This window comes from Poecilia mexicana, unplaced genomic scaffold (genome assembly GCF_051168715.1).
Source record: "Poecilia mexicana isolate PSO_F unplaced genomic scaffold, ASM5116871v1 scaffold_14, whole genome shotgun sequence".
NCBI lineage: Eukaryota > Metazoa > Chordata > Actinopteri > Cyprinodontiformes > Poeciliidae > Poecilia > Poecilia mexicana.
In genome coordinates this window covers 6,716,868-6,735,859 of record NW_028263383.1, presented here as the reverse complement: position 1 = coordinate 6,735,859, position 18,992 = coordinate 6,716,868, and the positions used below count along the sequence as shown (strand labels likewise).

At 37.8% G+C, this 18,992-nt stretch overlaps 1 protein-coding gene across 1 annotated transcript; it reads right to left on the bottom strand.

Annotated features, from left to right (window-relative positions):
* Positions 1–346: 346 nt before the first annotated feature.
* trim3b (tripartite motif containing 3b) lies at positions 347–18,697 on the bottom strand. Its single transcript, XM_088012701.1, has 16 exons — positions 17,877–18,697; positions 12,939–13,114; positions 12,366–12,495; positions 11,759–11,869; positions 11,469–11,620; positions 11,109–11,289; positions 10,902–11,003; positions 10,683–10,781; positions 10,423–10,575; positions 8,960–9,338; positions 8,393–8,496; positions 8,131–8,298; positions 7,161–7,329; positions 3,807–3,877; positions 3,586–3,726; positions 347–2,467 (listed from the first exon to the last, which is right to left on the bottom strand). Exons 2-16 carry the CDS (start codon positions 13,082–13,084, stop codon positions 2,315–2,317), a joined length of 2,259 nt encoding a protein of 752 aa, XP_087868827.1. The 5' UTR covers positions 13,085–13,114; positions 17,877–18,697; the 3' UTR covers positions 347–2,314.
* Positions 18,698–18,992: the final 295 nt, after the last annotated feature.

Genomic DNA, 18,992 nt, shown 5'->3' with positions numbered 1-18,992 from the left:
TGTTCAAGAAGGTCCCATTTAGGTATGATGTGTCTTTGCCATAGAGCCCTTTTCATTTTGATCTTCAGGTTTACAAACCCCTTATTGCTGAATGAAGTATTTAGAAGACATACATTGATTCCGATATAAACCACTTTTCAAATGAAGCAGATTGCTAATTTGAAAATACAGCAGTTGATCATTTGCAGCTTACTTTCAACCAGTGTCAAACTAAATTTTCTTCTGGACTATGCTTAATCTAACAAAAGCAGTCATCATAATTGTAATTTATTAACTAGAGGAATCATTCAAGGCACATTTGTGAAATAACAGAAGTCTGTTGAAATAAAACACAGTTTACACAGCATTTCTCACTGTTCTGGTTTATTTTTGCAACAATTTTCCAGGATTACATACATCTTGTAATTGCCTTCTGTCTGATCTCCTCTAGCATACAGCCGTACACATATTTGGTAGATGTAGCGTTTTATTTAAATGTGCTTTAGTTATTTCACACAAACTAGTTAGTGACAATTAAAGACATGGAAAATTAAAAATAATAACGGTGTGTGATTTACGGAGAAAAATAATTTGTCAGTACACAGTTTTCCAACAAATGAAAAACACAAGAATAAAGACAGTTAAACAGTTTTTAATAAACACACATAAAAAATAGGCTCCTTTTGGAGCCACACATAAAAACAAATACTCTAAACCGTCCATGATAAAAGTGCTGGTTATCAGTAACAATAATAAAATGACTGTAATGTACAATACACCTTTGATCATGATAAATGAACTGTACATACAGGCATATATTATCCATGTAAAATGATAGAACTCTTATAATATTTGTACTTTGTGCAATGTTAAAAAGCAAATTACAACAACACATTTTGGCAGAGGGTAACATCAACGTTAAACAATGTAAGCTCTTCGAGGAAGTCGGAGGAGAAATCAGATTTCAGATGCTACAACTTATAACACAATGTTTGGCGGAGAGTAAAGTGTCCAACGCGACAGTTAGAAAAATAATTTGTACAACAAATCATAAAGAAAAGAAAATCAAAAATAATTTAAATAATCTGGAAAAATAAAATACAGCAAATGTTTACAACTTGGTTCTAATATTTCAGTCATTCGGGTGGCTACTGCTTGGCATGATCTCAGTTTCATTTAAATGCTGGAATATGTAGGATATATACTGTAGCAATATAACATGGACAATAAATCCATATGTACACCTACATATGCATATTTACAATTACAGTAAATTCTTGATATTAACAGACAAAAGTGCAAAAAGCCATGGGGTCAATTTTTAGAAATCTATTTTGGTTATTACAACAGCAAGACCATAAAAAGAAATTTCCTGTAGAAGTGGAACTGGTTTGGATGTTATCCTTCATTGAATAAACTATACCTTGCAGAAAGGTCAACTAATGACTGGTGGGTCTTGCAGGATGAAAAAGTACAGAGTGACGAATTGACCTGCAACTACACATTCCAAAATGTTCTGTTTTGTATACAGATAAAAAAAAAAAAGGAAGGCAGGATCAGCAGGATTTTTGGTGCACAGTGACAAAATGGCACCTCTTGGGATTTTGAAATGATGTTCTGTTAAAAAGTTTCGAGCAATAAATATCTTCCCTGCAGCAGAAAACGCTCGTGTTCTTCATTTTGTTGATTTGTTGTTTACAGAGGCTGAAACCAAAACACACTGATTTATACAAACACTGCTTTATAAAGTTTTAGATCATTGCATTGCAATGATATTCACCCTATTCTCTAAATATTCATAAATAAGCATTAGCATCAACTTCAACTCATTCGAGACTGTCTCCATGGAGTTGTTGGTTTTGGACCTTTTAGACTGGATGTTAGCCTCAGCCTCTGGGACTAAAACAAAAAGAAGAACACATGAAAGTTTACTACAGCAGGTAAGGTTTTGACTGCTTGTAACATTTTTAAAGAACTTCACTACAAACTGTACTGAACTATAGGTCTACCTTCCTCTGAAAATATGGTTGGAAATAGTACATGCTTGTTTGTCTTGCTGGTTGCTGGAAAAGTCATGAATCTAATCCAGAAATTAGGTTTATCACAAAATGCCACATCTGGCAGGATGAGTCCAGGTGGATATACTGGCAAAAATCAAACTTATTTCTCTTCTTCTAATATTAATATTTTTGCAATTTCTTTACCCTTCACTGAAAAGAAATGAACAAGGAATCAACCTGCCCAAACAGGCTGCAGGAACATTGCAACTTAATGACAGCTAGTAATGTGAAATATTAATTTATTCAAGCAGGTTTGGTTGATGCCTTTCCTTTACCTACTGCAGATATCTGTAAACTTTGAAGCAGTGATTCCCGGAGTCGGCAACTGCCACATGTCCATCTGAGGTGAGAGCGAGGCCCTGGGGCCCATAGAGCGGGTCTGCTGAGGTGTTAATGTAGGACAGGAAGGACCCTGTGCTATCAAAAACCTAGAAACAAAAGATTTCCTTTTAATTTTTTGACAATAATGGAATAACCATTAAAAAGTGCTCTGAAAAACCATTTCAGGAAATGTTTTTTTTTTCTTTTTACACATTTCTTCTGTTTTTTTTTTTATCTTTGTTTCAGATTGTGAAACTAATTTGAATATCACAGCAGCAGTTCACAGCTGAGTATAAAGCAGCTGGGCTGAAGATTGGTACCTTCAAATACGAGATCATGGTAGAATGCCTTCTCTGGGTCAAGGACAAGGTCCTGCCCCAAAACGAGGAGTTTAAGTGTCTCAGGGTCTTGTGAGGGGAAAATGGGACATTTTTAGGCGGATTGGTGTGTCTGCAGAGATTCGAGTGCTGACCCAATCTGACATGGTGAAGATGGAGCCAAAAAGCTCAATGTTCAATTTACCAGTCTACATACTTTTCTACTCTGATCTGTGGTCATGAGATTTGGGAAGTGACCAAGATGTAATCAAGATCTCAGTTGAGAAGAAACTACAAATGTCATGAATGGTTGTGATAGCTTTTACTTGGGTTATCTTTCAATTCATTCTTTCATTATCTTAAACATTTAAGTATGACAAAAAGCCTCAGCCTTGCCATGCGTGGTCACAACTAAAAGGAAACACTGAATTCACCCTTTGTCCCATAAAGTAGGGAATGCCCAAAGTGCCAAAATTCTACAGATAATCGTCAACTGATTAAAATTTGAAGGCATCAATAGTTTATTTCATGTATAATAATTTAAATGTCATTGATGTATTTTTTTATTCATAAAAACAGAAATATTTTCTATTTTTCATCAAATGGGTGCAAAATTAATTAAATTCTTATTTCAACTATAGTGAACAATTGAAATATACACACACACACATTATATGTATATATATATATATATATATATATATATATATATATATATATATATATATATATATATATATATATATATATATATATATATATATATATATATATATATATATATATATAAAGCTCGCAGAGTATAAATATATTTTTTAAGGTGTGGTATTATATCAAAGAGTTGGAATTTAAGGTTATCATTATGATAGCTACATATTAATGATGATGAAAAGAAAAATGAACATTACCTGTATTCTGCTGTTACCCCAGTCGGCTACAATGATGTTTCCATTAGCATCTACAGCCACACCAGTGGGCGCGTTGAACTGGCCATTGCCTTCTCCATGAGAGCCAAATTTAAATAGAAACTCCCCATCTGCGCTGTATACCTGCAACAAGTAGTAATAAATTCATACCACCAGATACACTCTCTGAATATGAAGACTTGCAGGAATCCTATTTCTTTTACCTTAACAGAGTGATTGTGAAAATCTGTCACTATAATTTCATTCTTGTTGTTCACTGCAACAAAGTGTGGACCTGAACAGAGAGACAGAATCATACAAGTTTTGGAAAAAACATATTCATTTTATTTGCACAAATCCTGTCACAGTTATGAGGCCGGTCAAGCATGTTTGATCAGATTGTTGCTGTTCATATTTATGTAAAACACTTTATGTACTGTTCTAAATTTAGAAACTTTTCTAAAATAGTAGTAAGGAGCAAGACTTTCCAGTTTGAATCATATTTTGCATTGTTAGTGCATGCTAACAGATGTGTGATTGTACTGATGGTTTAAAAAAATTGCAACGTGGGTTAGCTGCGTTTATTTTTGAGTTTTTTGATCATCCGTCTCGGTGTTCTTCAGAATCAAACATTTGTTTTTCATAAAACACAGAAGGATTGTTGATTAACAGAGACCACTAAAAAACATCTGGATGGTTCTGTGAAAAAAAAAAAGTATTCAGCCCATTACAGATTTCTTCTGGTTTTGTTTTAATGTCTTAAATGTTTTTAGTTCAATTCCACTACACACACCATGAGCTTGCTACTGCCTGACATGTAGAATGACAAAATCTCTTAAACAGTCTGACATGAAGAAGGATAAAAGATCTCAAAAAGCAGCACTTCATAAAATCAATAAATCATGTTGCCAACAGCGACCATTAAGGTCTTACAATAACTGGCAATTAGTCTTACGTCTCTGTTGCTGAATTTTGATCAACTCTTGTTTTAATAAGTCTGATGTTTTCATAAATGTTGGTGTTAGATTTATGAGTGATGTTAAAGGGATACACACTCAAAGACAAGTATTTTTATTTGGCACTTCACAAACAGCTATATTCTGTCAAACATAAGATGTGTCTTTCTGTTCACCGTTTTCTGATATTGTAGTTATCAGTGGTTTTCACCGTTAGATGACTATAGATGTTTCCTTTGGTTATTCTGTGACTCCATGAATAAGCCTCCGAAGTGCAATTGGTGTGCTTCCCGTCAACCGGCAAACATTTCTTCCTGTTTCAGGTTTTCTAGAGAACCAAAGACTTATAAATCACTTTGCTACCCTCTCCAGACTGACAGATGTCAGTCACTTGCTTTTCATCTGTTCTTGAATTGCCTAAGATCAGGGCAAAATCTGTTGCTTTCTGAGATATTTTACTCCACTTTATGTTGTCAGACAGATTATTTTTAAGTTATTTGTCGATTCTAGAATTCAGACAAACAACCAGACCTAAGTGTGACTAGAGAAATTGAAAAAAATAAATAAATAAAAATGAGAGTTAATTAATGAATCAACAATTTGGCTATTATATTTTCACATGGCGTGACATTAATTTGATTAGTATTTTAAAATAAAAATTAAAAATGACATTTCAAAAAAATTATTTGAAAATATCTGTCCGTTATTAAAACACATTCAGTCATGACAAAAAGCAAGAACTAAGAAAACCTGTAATGGAGCAAATACTTTTTCATAGCACTGTATTTTTGCAACTTATTTTTTTATAATCACACAAAAAACACACAGTGTACATGACAACATGTTGATTCTGTTATTCATGAAATTGTAGCTGAATTTCAAGCAATCTCTGTACAAGTATATCTTCATCCATCTTTATCAACAATCTGTCTTCTCTGGAAGTCAGACACGTGATCAGGGAATTGGGTTAGACAGAGGACACCGTGGGATTAAGGTCGCAGCAAGGCCACACTTAGTACTTACTGAAAACTGAGCCAGATTTATTAAAGTTTGGGCCAAGTTTTTCTGAATCAAGAACAGAAGGAAGAACAGAAAGAAAGAACAAGCACGTCATCAGAAATAAAGACAGGCGAGAAAGAAAACACTTAAGGGCAATCTGTAGAGTCGCCTTCTGTTGCTGCTACAAACCAAGCAATGTCAGCAAGATGTTAAAGTTACAAATAACTTTAACATCTCATATTCCATTAACTGAAGAACAAAAAATATAGTGTAATTATTTAGCTTCTCAATTGTGGATTAAAATACCGAGTTGGACAGAGTAATTTTCTTCCGGTTAAAATAGATTTGGTTTGATCCTCAGCCTTGCCATGCGTGGTCACAACTAAAAGGAAACACTGAATTCACCCTTTGTCCCATAAAGTAGGGAATGCCCAAAGTGCCAAAATTCTACAGATAATCGTCAACTGATTAAAATTTGAAGGCATCAATGGTTTATGTCATGTATAATAATTTAAATGTCATTGATGTATTTTTTTATTCATAAAAACAGAAATATTTTCTATTTTTCATCAAATAGGTGCAAAATTAATTAAATTCTTATTTCAACTATAGTAAACAATTGAAAAATACACACACACATATATACTGAGCAATTTAGCAAAATTGGGCACAACATGGACCGCTAAAAGGTGGCAAAGAGTTTCCAATAAACTAATTGGTGTATGTAATGTGCATCAACCATCATAGTGGGATGGATACACCATATTGGCAGCATTAATTTACTTTACCATGCTTTGTGGCACAGGGACAGGTAAATAAACAACTGGAAAAATGACTTTGCATCATAGTTGTATCCGATGCCATGAAATTGGCCTCTGTTTCTTTAAGAACCTTCTTTCTACCTTTTCTGACACACCTCAAGCACATCCTCCCAACAATGCTTCTCCTTGCCATCTGCTGATGCCGTTTACAATTGATCTTAGGAGCGCTGTAGCTTCCATGATAAGCTCAGCAGACACATAGATCTACCAGGTTTTTCCTAATTGTTGCGGTCGTTTTGGGTAAACAGATGAAAAATTGGAAGTGTCACCAACAGGAGACACCTGAATGGCTGCCATGGGAGATTCAAGGATTCCTCAAAATGTATATAAATGGGCCAAAGCAACACTCCAGGTATGTGTGTGATGAGGGGATGACATTATAACATGATATAGAGCTTAGAAAAGTCAATTCTGCATGTTACCTCATCCTACTCCCTGCCCCTTTTAATCATATACTATAACCCATACAGGAGCACAATGACTTCCCAGTGGTCATCAGGCGAGAAGCAAGGTACGCCCTGGACAAGTTGCCAGTTCATGGCAGATGTAGCACAATATATTTATTAAATACATTTCTTTACAGAGACAAAAAGAAGTGTTATGGCGCTAATTTATGGAACCATTGGATATTTGTGTGACTAGGTGAATGAGAAACATCCCGTGAAGCTCTTTATAGAACAAATATGAGGTTGAAAACTGTTTTCAATTTATAGAAAACCTAAAACTCTCTGTGACAGCTTGTCTGCAACCCTCTCCATCAGGATTCAAAAAAGTTCTGTATAGACTTAGCGTCCCTCCTCACCTGCAAACTGTCTATCAGACGTCCCTCTGCCTCCAAACTTAGTCACCAGCTTTCCATTGGACTGAAAGATGAAGACACAGCAGGCTTTGTTATCCACAGTGATAATGTGTCCGTTTTTATCCATGGCCACTCCTTTGGGACCCATGAGACGGCCTGCACCAATCTTATTCTGTGGTAGAAGACAAAAAGGATTACTGAACAAACTAAAATCCTGTTGGTTGGATTTGTAGGGGTATTTTGTACAGGGCTTTGTTCTGTTCTGCATCCCTCTGTTTTCAGTAATGCTCTAGTTTGGAGACGAAGAGAGTTGGATTAAGGGAGGCTTATGGGTTGACCAAACCAAGCGCATAGAACCATCAATGAACAGATCCAATTGCAAGAATCAACCTGAGGTAGAGAAAATCCATCTCATCTATCAAGTTGATTTTCTTCAGTTGGTTACAATTTGATTTTTGATTCGAGGAGAGGAATTGCTAAAACATCCAGATTGTACCTCAGAACCAACAGCCTCCTCAGAGGAACCTTCCTGGGCTGACAGAATATCTGCTGATGCCAAAGTCAATCCTCTCACCAATAGAGAGAGGACAAAGAGTAGGCGTAACCTGAAGCACAACAGCATGTTGGTTCTGAGTAAGTAAACAGTCATCTGACCCCGTCATAGCCACTCTTGCTCTTTTCTATGATTAAGGCTGTTTTCAGGCCTTAATCATAGGCCTGAACTTCATACGTCCAGTGGGTTCCAGTGGGCTTTGGAACCCACTGGACCTCAAAGGTCTTTCTCCATTTGAATTTATGTGCTCTCTCAAAATATTCCTCAAGTAGGCATTTAGCAACCAAGATAATGCACTTTGAGATTACATTTTGTGGACACAGAGACAAATATTTGCTACAGCGCTTATTAGTACTAATGATTTTTTTTTCACAAGGCATTACCGAGACCTAGATCAAAGAGACAGTGTATGACGTGTACCTTGAACTTGCCATCTGAGGAGAAGATGCTGACCCATCTGTTGTCATAATCGGCCACCACGATGTCTCCGTTCATGTCTACAGTGACTCCTGTCGGTCTCTGCAGCTGTCCTGGAGAACGACCTCTGACCCCGAAGCGCATTTTAAACTGCCCATCATTGGAAAATACCTGCAGCCATTTGCAGAACTCATGTTTAGCGCATAAGTTGTAGTCTCTAAGTCCACAGTGGTCCTACACAGTTGCTTCTATGTGTCTGGCTCACCTGTATGCACTGGTTGTTGCTGTCAGCCACCACCACTCTACCATTGCTGGAAGCTGAGATTCCTTGCAGATTTGTGAACTCGCCCTTTTCCCTTCCCCGGGAACCTAATGGGAGAGTTAGGCATTCAGTAATTGTGTTTATTATTAACACTCTCACTGTGTATGATTTATTATCCTTGACAGCCCATACTAGCATGTTCTTGCTAATTCTGAGCAAAGATTATTGAGTACTTCCCAGTCTACCAGGCAATTAGCGGTTTTGAATTATGTTATTATGCAATTAAAACTTGAAATTCTCATTTGAGAGGTAGGTAATGCAGCACACTGACAAATTTTTGTGGGTAATATTAGATTAGTTTGGAAGTAAACAGCGCATGTAACCAGTTTTGTGTTGCATCTACTTTGACAGAGAAAAGTATGAAAATTCTGCTTGTTGTTGGAAACATTTTTATCTGCCAGTTTCAAGAATTTACTAAGAAAATGTTACGCAATAAGAAAAAACAACTTATAAATTGTTAACCTACTTAACAGGAGACATTTTGAAATATCTCCTAGAAGTTTGTCTTACCAACTCTGTAGATGAGCTCATCCTCAATGGGGTTCTCCTTTTTCTTGGTGGTGCTGTACATGCTGGAAGGCCGTCGCACCGCTTTCTGACGGACGTGGCCTCCTGTCCCGCTCGGGGACTTCACCCTCCTTTTCACATCATCCGGAGACTGGGGCACGTCTGACGGTTTGACCACCCGCAGGCGGAATGGGCTGCCACGTATGGCCTGACCGTACAGCAGCAGGCAGAATGAATACTCTCCTTCGGAGCGCAACGTGTAGCCCACTTCATACGTTCCATTCTTGTTGTCCGTTATTTCTACTTCTGCAGCTCTGTTACCGTCAGCCGACAATATCTCAGCCTTTAAAACAGCATTTCCTGTCCTCACCAACTCTCCATCCTATAAATAATGACAACAATTACTATGGAACTCATTGTAAAGAGACAATTTCAGTGTAAGTATATATGTAAAGTGTAAATAAAAATATCTGGTGGCAATAAACTCGATTTGGTAGAGTGCCTTACATTCATAACCCCAAATAACTCACATTTTGCCCCAAACTTAATTCTATTTGAGCAGTCTCCAACTCCTTGACTGCCCTGCAATGTTCAGATTAATCCATGCTTAACCACACCAGAACAAAAAGGCTGACTTAAGTTCTTCAAAGGTCTAAGTAATGAGTCAATTGTTTGATTCAGGCGCATTGGAGTTCATGCAAAGGAAAAGGATATGTAGTTTTCAAAATGTTTGACAGCTACATGTTTGAAAATATGCTTAGCACTTGCATTAAGCAATGTCTACTCTGACCCGCAAACAAAATCTAGTTGGCTGTAGAATCCAGTTAAATGACAGAGCACCAGAATGTATAAAACTTTTATGAAATATAAATACAGCTGCTGCTAATGGATACATTTTTGGAACTTCTTAAGGCACTGTTTGGTCGTTAAAACATCTGAACATCTAAAAGAGCACTGTCAATCCATCAACTGAAAATGGAAAGACTATGGGACAACTGCAAAGTTACTGAGATATGGCTATCCACCTAAATGGACCAGCAGGACAAAGACAGCATTTATCAAAAAGCAACAAAAAGACTCAAAGACTCTAGGAGCTACAGTGGTCCACAGCTCAGCTTAAGTGGGGTGCTTATTAGGAGAGGGTGAAGAAGTTCCTGCTGACAGATGTAAAAATAAGTCTTGCATCCTGCAAGTCATGTGTGGCAGAAGGCAAACAGAATGTCTGGTCAGACAAGACTTAAACTAAAACCTATGTATCCTTTTTCTGTCTAGCACTGCTTTGTGTTGGTTTGCTATTTAAAATCTCAAGTGAATCTGTGGTTGTAATATGACAAAATATAATAAAACTTCACTGTAAAATAGTAAAAGGGCACTATAAAACACTTTCAGAGAGGAAAGTAGCATTCCAAATGATAACGGTGCACTAAAACCTCAGAATAAAAAAATTTTTTAAAAAAAGTCAGTACTTTGTCTTTTGTTGTCACAGTAATGGTTTGGTGCTGCCCAGTAGCTGCATGTCTCAGTCCCTCCCCTGTGGCGACAGACGTGTGTGCCACGGCTGATGTTGTGAGGAGAACGCCCAGGTTCTGGATGGAGCGCCGCAGGCCTTCAGTCTCCACCTAGAGGACACAACTGCTGCTTTAATCAACGCACAAGTGTTAAAGCGGTTGGTGCTGCTGGTGATTAAAATTGATGAGTTTGAATCATAGCAAACAGCGGATAGTACCTGACAGTCTAGATGTGCGTTCTGATGTGGCTTCTCTGGAAAGTCGTGTCTGGCCAGAGCTGTGACCCGCTCACTCATCTGCTTCTGAACCAGTAGCACCTACACTTACAAAACATTAACCATTTTGTTCCTTTAAAAAAATGCAACATCCACTACTATATTTGATTTCCTGATTAGTTGGCTTATGAGTAGCCAGAAAATTATAATTTATGAGTCCACCTCAGTTGCATTCCCGTGGCTGAGAGCCTGCTCTGTGAAGCTGCAGCTGCTCTGGATGTGTTCCTTCCCCTGGAGAAGAGAGGAAAGCTGGGCATGGAGGACCTGCATTCAAAAAAAAGTGGAAAATGGGTTGACAAAACCGGAGAGCAAGAACTTTAAAAAAAAAAAAAAGCAATTACTGCATGTCTGAAAGTGTATGAAATGGACCTTTTGCTTGGAGCTGCAGATGTTCTCCAAGTCTGTGATGAGGGCTGTCTTGCGGTGATGCAGCACCCGCTCCAGCTCTTCAAACGTACTGTTGATCTCTGCTACTGCTTCAGTTTTTCTTTCATTGAGCTGCCGCGAGATCTCGCTCACCAGCTCAACAGCTGCTGTCAGCTGAGGAAGTCTACAAGACAACCAAAGGAAAGGTTTTCATCAAGATATTTTCAGCTGACCTTAAAAATATATATCTCAAATTTTAAAGTTACATTTTAAAACTTCCTTTCTAGGATGATACTCGGTAAGAAATTAAATCGCTGCATGAAGGGGCAAAGCTAAAATCCCCCTCAAAGATCAAGTTCTGACCTGCTGTGAATGGCATCAAGCTGTGTTTTGAGCACAGCTTTGTGCTGCTCCACTACGTCCCGCAGAGGAACAGTCATATGATCCCGGTGCTCGCCCTCTGTGCAGTCCAAACACATGGCTGTCTCACAAGACTCGCAGTAGAACTCCATCACCTGCAGGTGGAGCCAAACGTAATCATAATCTCTCAGTAAGCATTGCAAGATGTCAATATTTCACATTGCTTTCATTTTATCTAAAGCACAAAATAAGACAATTTAGGATCTTTCAGCGAGCAGAGAAGGATTTCCTACCTTTCCTTCATGGTTTGGGCAGCAAAGAGGCTTCCCTGCTACCGCAGCGCTGACCGACTCCAACACACTGCAGGCCTCGGGCCGAGAACACTCTGGCTCACGCTGCAGGACCTAACACAACACATTACCATCCTCATTATAAGTTATTTTTAATAATCACGTCTGTGAATACCCCTTTCTTTTAAATCCATTGTGTTGTGAAATTACACAATGGTATTTACAGTCAGTTTAAATCACCTTAAAGTGTTTTTAATCCATGACATAAACATTTACTTTTTAAATTTCCAGTCACTGTTAATTAAACTCTCAAAAGCTGTGATCTTAAAAAAACCTCCCAGAGATTAAGTCTTCAGAATGACCTCAGTCTGGAAGAATGTCCTCCCTCCCTCTCACAATGTCTTTCCAATTAAATGCAGCTCGAAAAAAAAAAAAAAGCTCACACAGGCAATACATACAGGTTTTATTCATTTGTTCTAATCTTTTATTTTCAATAAGCAACAGGTGTGCTTGTATCCGATTAGCATTTTTGCAGTATATATGTATTGTGTAATGCCTCATCTGTGGTATAGACAGATTCTGTGATATAAAACGTAATGTAGGACCAGACCTCCATGAGATTAGTGATGAAGAAGTTGTTCTGCAGAGCTCCCACTCCTTTCTCAGGCAGGATGGATGTTTGTCGACACACAGGACACGAGAGTGTCAGAGACTCCGGAGGAATGTAATTCTGGAGACAGCTACAGGGAGAAAGTTAACAAGTATGTAACATGATACAACATTAACAGAGATATTCATGTAAAAATTAAAAGGATGTTTTATTGTGAAGAGACAAAATGAATGCATTCCATTTTAAGGAGACATTTTAGACCGAGTTTTTGTAATTGTGTCTTTAAAAACAAAAGACACTCTCCATTTCTAAAGAAGGCCTTTCCGAGGAGTCAACAATGTTAAGCTGTTGTTTTGTGTTTAGGGATTTGAATTAGATGTGGTGCTAACAAGAATTTCACAGTTAACAGAATATGATGCAGGAACCACAACCACAGAAGAAGTTAGAGTTCAACAAGTGTGTTGCATCCTTTTTTTTTTTCTTCCCCTTTCTTTTTTTCTTTTAAATGCAACATTTATTAGAGACTGACATTTCAGGCTTGGTTGTGCAACGTTTACAAATCCCAATGGTTACCTTTCGCAAAAAGTGTGTAGACAGGGCAGGACCTTGGGGTTGTGGTAGTGATCCAAACAGATGCTGCAAACCAGGAACTGCTTGTCTATCTGACGCACCACAGGGCTGGCGCTCCCAGCCTCACGCTTGGCCATAGCAGTGGACATTTAAAGCCACAGAGAATGACAGCAGTCAACCTGCGGGGATAGAAAAATATAAAAAAAACCAAACAAGGTGCTCAGGTTCTAGACTCTGCTTTCCAATTAGGTGTGAAGTGTTTTTGTTATGCTGGGATTTATAAGTTAAAGCCAAAAAACAGTTAGCAGGCGAGATAGGAGTCTGAGTGTACACTGAGTATGTAAAAAACAAACAAAACAAAAAACAGTAATACCAAAGAAAAAAAATTGTATCCACAGTTTAAAAAAATACACAAAATAACCAATGAATTAGGGATTCTGGTATGTGGATAAAACTGATGATGGTTCAACTAGTTAGAATAAGTACACACAGAAAAAATTAGAGATTAGGAGGGAGATGCATAAGTGGCCCCAGGATAAAAATGTAAAATGCAAAACAGAGTTGTTTTGCATTTTACTCCAATTTGCAGAGAAGTGATTAAGGCCAGAATATCCAAATTGAGTAGATGGTGCATGTGACATAATTCAACAACTGAGTCATGCTCAGAAGTGCCAACAGGGATAGCAACATGTAAAAATGCAGCCACATTCTAACTTGCCTCACAGTGAGGGAAAACATGCCAACTGTTAGATACAATGATGGTACCTGTAACTGGAGCTAAAATATAATCGTTTTTGGCAACAAAAAAAAAAAAAAAAAAAGGATTTCCCAAACAATGGAAATGTATCTTTTTATGGGACAACAGAAAACCAGAATGAGAGCCTATATAGTGAAACTGGGAGAAGTAAACTGGGAGAAGTATAGATCTAATCGATTTATAGATTTTGCTTTTTATTGCAACATGCAATAAAAAGCATCACTTGGGGTTGGGTACTTTGGGCTTCTTAAAGCACAGATATAAATATATTAAAGCCAGAAAAACTAACATTTTGAAAGCTTGAAACATGAATAAATTACAATCAGCCTTTTTATAGGTTTTCAAAGCTAATCTGTATTGTAAAACACACCTTTAGCACAAAATAAATGTTTTCTGATAAAGCTTCTTTAAAATGAAGTGCCATTACCACATATGGATATGCCATGTGAAACCATAGTCACTCATCTATTACCTCAAAAGTATCCATAATAATTTCAGGAGTTTGATGTAAATGCTTCTTGTTTAACCAGTGAACTCCTGGTTTTACTGAAAAGAACTAAAGATCTGAACTATATTCACAAATTACATAGTAATTTTAAAGAATATGCGCTGTTGTAAATATGGTTAAGTTCATTTAGACATTCATGTTTCCCACATTACTGCGGTTATACATTGAACTATCCCTTTGGACATAGTTTGATTCAGACACTTAATGAAAGAAAATATTTGCCCTGAATTGTTCTGAAATCCCCACTTTGAAAGATATGTTAAATGCCGTAGACACTGAAATATAATGGTTGCTAAATCTTTGTGGGTCAGCAGAGCAACAGAGCCACCAGCTTTACATAATCTCATCTAGAAATACAGCTGCAGATCTGGATATTCTGCCTAGCAACACAAACCACTCCTGTCTACGCATGGCCCACTTCCATATTCATTTGTGCAAGCACAACCTTTATACTTAAAAAGTATGCCGCCAGCAGCTGATAAAATATTTTTGTAGCTGGTCTATAAAAGAAGAATCCAATAAAACAATTAAACACCATGTCAGATGTATTTTTGTTCTGGACATTTCTTGTGGCTGTGTCCTTTGAGAGCTTTAGCCTGCACATGTTAGTTTGCATCTCGGTGTTGCTAACTGGTTCCATCCATGTGGTTTGGTCACATTTGCTCAGTAGGTCAGCATATATATTATTTATGCATCAGGCATGCACTCGTTTCCTTGCTCAAAGACTAAGCAGAGAGCAGTTTGTGTCTGAAACAAGCATATTGAACGTATGAGGTAAGATTTCAACTGTTACAGTTAAAAGAACATCTAAGTTCATCCTCAAAGGTTTAGTTCGATTTATGAGCCCCCACCCCACTCTGTTCTTCTCTGCACATCTGTTGAACCTGAATATAATGCAGCCCTCAATCCCTGATATCCAATCTGTACTCATGCCTCATTGTCACACGCAAACATACAATCTTGGTGATTAAGAGCATAACTGTATCTTTCCAGTATTTGCAGAGAAGATCCAATGACATGCAGCCCTTGAAGGGGTTAAAGGTCATGTCTGTTGCTCTTAGTCATGAAAATGACACAGAACTTTCACCATGTGAGAACAGTGTGAACAAATAAAATGTTTAGCAGTAAGTATCTTAAGTTTCTCTAAATCTATGTGAATATGCATTGTTCTGCTCTTGGCTTTAAACTAAAAGGGAAGAGTTTATTTTTAATGAACCAGATACGAAGAAGCACACTATATACTGTGAAAAAAGTATTTAGCCCTTTATGAATTTCTTCTTATTTATTTATTTATTTTATCACACTTAAATGTTTCACATAACTAACTAAACAGAGTTTAAAAAAAAAAAAAACAGAGTGAATATACAAAAAGCAGTTTTCATCCAATGTCATCCAAACCAGTCTGGCTTTATGTACAAAAGCAGACTTTGCCCCTGTTTTACATCATGAATTAAATCTGATTAATGTCAAATTTTTAAAGCTGAGTTCAACTTCATTAGCCAGACCCTGACCTGATTGCTGCCCGACATGCAGAATGAAGAAATCACTGACAATATGTACGCTACAAACAAGACTGCCAACCATTAGGAATAGGAGTAGGATACTTCAGCACACACAATTTGATTGACAGCTTAGTTAGGCTGTTACATTCTTTTACATGCTAAGACACCTTATCTAAAGCACATATTTGCCTTTTAAACAGAATGAAGCATGCTAAATTAGACACTATCCAAATGTTTCAGAAATGACCCAACATTAAAATCTCATTCTACCAAATACCAATCAGCTCTGCATGCATCACCTTACAGGTCCCCAACATACATTATGATTAATCCAGCTAATAATTATATGAACACTTAAGGGCACTCGCAAAGCACTGAACCTTCATTCCGAGATGGTTAGAAGATAAATGTAAAACAGGCAACCACATCATGGCAAAAGTAACAAACCCCATCCCGATGCAGCAGAACTCTGAATTCTGCACCATTAACTCCAATGCATGAACGCTATGTTTAAATCGGGATGTTCAAAAGCAACATACATGCAACAAAGACTTGACAGGACATGAAGTTTCACAAAAGGCGATTAATTCCCTAAAGCTTAGGTCCATAAAATACATATTTTTGTCAAAGCCAACATACATAGCAAGATAGGAACCATATGCTTTTCTTCAGCAGAATCAACTACTCTGATTGTTGTTGATTGATGGAGCTAAACATATAATCCTTTAAAGGAAAGCTGCTAGAGGCTTTAATAGACTTGAGGCCAGGATGGAGGTTCATCCTCCAGCAGGACAACCCTAAACTTACAGCTAGAGCAGCAACAACTGGTGTAGCATACACCAGTTGTTAGGGTACAGTCAAAGTTCAGACATCAAATGACAAACTTTGTAGTGAAAACAGTATGGGAAAACTCAGAAGGAAAAGGGTATGCTGAGTTTATTCAAATAAACTCCAAGAAGATTTAGGCTGCCATCAATCAATACATAAAGCACTAAATGAATAGAGTAAATGGAGTTTGATATCTCATGTATAAATTGAGGAAAATAAAATGTGGACTGAATACATTTTCATTTGATGTGTTTGAATCTATTGGCACAGGGAGGAAATAACAAAAAAATGTCACTTTAATTTAAGCTTTCACTTGAAATGTTTGACTGAAGCATGAAGAGGCATTTTAAAACAGATTCAGTTCTTATTAAATGAATACATTTTCAAAACTGATGCAAAGGGAGCAAAGAAATCACATCCAACAGCTCTTGCTCCGCATCAGAGAAGAGGTGAGCACAATCATAGATATATGTTAAATGCATTCAGAAAATTGCTGATATCTCCAAGCACTTATCCATGCACAGTTAAACTCCAAAGTGAGGCAGAGTTTTTTGATTTGATGCTCTTAAGCAACCGTGACTGGTCGACTGTCAGACTCTGAAGTGATTGAAGGCGTGCAGATTTGAATTTAGCCTCTGCAGTCCAACGCAACGGGGTAGCTAGATGCCAAGCCCACAGAGCCAGGACTGCAGGAAGTTTTAAAAAAAAATGTATTCATGAAAGGAAGCATCTTACAGGGAGCTGTCAGCTGATGCCATAAAAATGATGAGTGTTTTAATTTCCCTGAATGATGCTCACTGTGAAGCAGCAGCGATGTTGTGGATGACCTCAGGCTTCAGTAATTCCCCCCCAAAAAATTTAGAATCAGATTATGTGTGTATTTGTGTGTGTCTGTGTAACTAAACTGTTTATGGGTGTGTATTGCAATGCATGTGTCCAGCATTTGTTTTGTTGTAATGAAAAGCTAACACCCAGGCACACAATGCTTCCTTTCACTGTGGACTTTGTAGAACACAAAAGCTGCTCATTTTCTCTTTCAGAGCTAAAACCTCTGCTGTAAAAGTCTCATAGTGTATGCGTACTCCTCCTTGTGGTTTATGTATTTAAATATAGACCAAAGCAGTGCGGTGTTAACCTTACAATTTAACAGCTGAGTATAAGGAAGAAGAGGCAGATATTGTAAATACAACGAATATTTTCTTCTGCTTCTGGTCACTATGATGCACCTGTACAACACCAGTAAATGCGCCCTGACGGCCTGTGCAAACACCAATACAGTCACACATGCAAACAACACGAACATAAGGCTTAAAAGAGAGAGTCAAGAGTTGACAGTCACTACCTACTGTCAGCAGAGAGGACAGCAGCCGCGTAGAAGGTTTCATAGCTGGTCCGTGAGAGTTTCCCTGAGGAACAACCGTACGCCCTGACTCACACGTTACTGCTCACTTTCATCTCCTCTCTTCCCCTTCCTTTTCCTATTTCCATGTAAAATCATACGCACTGAAACAGGCTGAACGGAGATGACAACAGAGGGTGGGGCTGGGATTTTAAAAAGGCCCTCCTACTGTCAGAGCTGTTTACAAGCACGAGTCGACTGGTTACCCTCCTACTGCCGCGCTCTGATTGGCTGGGGAACTTGGGCTAGCGGGGATGGCAGGATTGCATCATAGGGCAACAATTTGTGCTAGTCAGAGGGAGTGAGAGTAGAGACAAAAAGAGAAAAATGTCCATCATGCTAAACTGCTGCCTCGAGATAAAAATGTGTAGTTTTAAAATGCAATGATTGTATAGGTCTGTTGAAAGATGATTAATTCTTGTTACTAACTAATCTTTCCTTCAGATATTTTTAAGGAAAGCATCTTTTTATTTTATTTTTTTTTAACCAGCCGTATAAGCAAGCACAAGAGCCAACACAAGCTAGAAAATAAAGGCAAGCCAATGGAATTTAACTACTAATGTCTCCTGTCCAATTATTAAAACATATTTGGACTGTAAGCCTCAGCCCAACAAGCAACCAAGAAAAAAAGCCTCACATGATTCACTGAAAGTGGATTTTCATTACACAATGTTTTGGAAAGGTTTTCACATCCCTACAACTTTTTTCACAGCTTGTCAAATTCTGCAAACATAGTCTTTCCTGAATCATTACTGCTGTTTCCACTTGGGCCAATTTCCTGCATGTTTTAGATGTGTCCTTGCATTATCAGACCTCTTATCTGATAAGAGACAGATGGTCTCCCCAAGAGACCATCTGTCTCTTGGGGCAACTGTGGCTCTGTGGGTAGAGTAGTTGTCTTGCAATCAGAAGATTGCTAGTTTGATTCCAGCTTCCTCCTGTCACATGTCAATGTGCCCCTGGGCAAGACACTCAACCCCAAATTGCCTACCAAGCTGCATATCAGTATATAAATGTGTGAGTCCAAATGGGTGAATGTAATTCTAGTGTAAAGTGCTTTGAG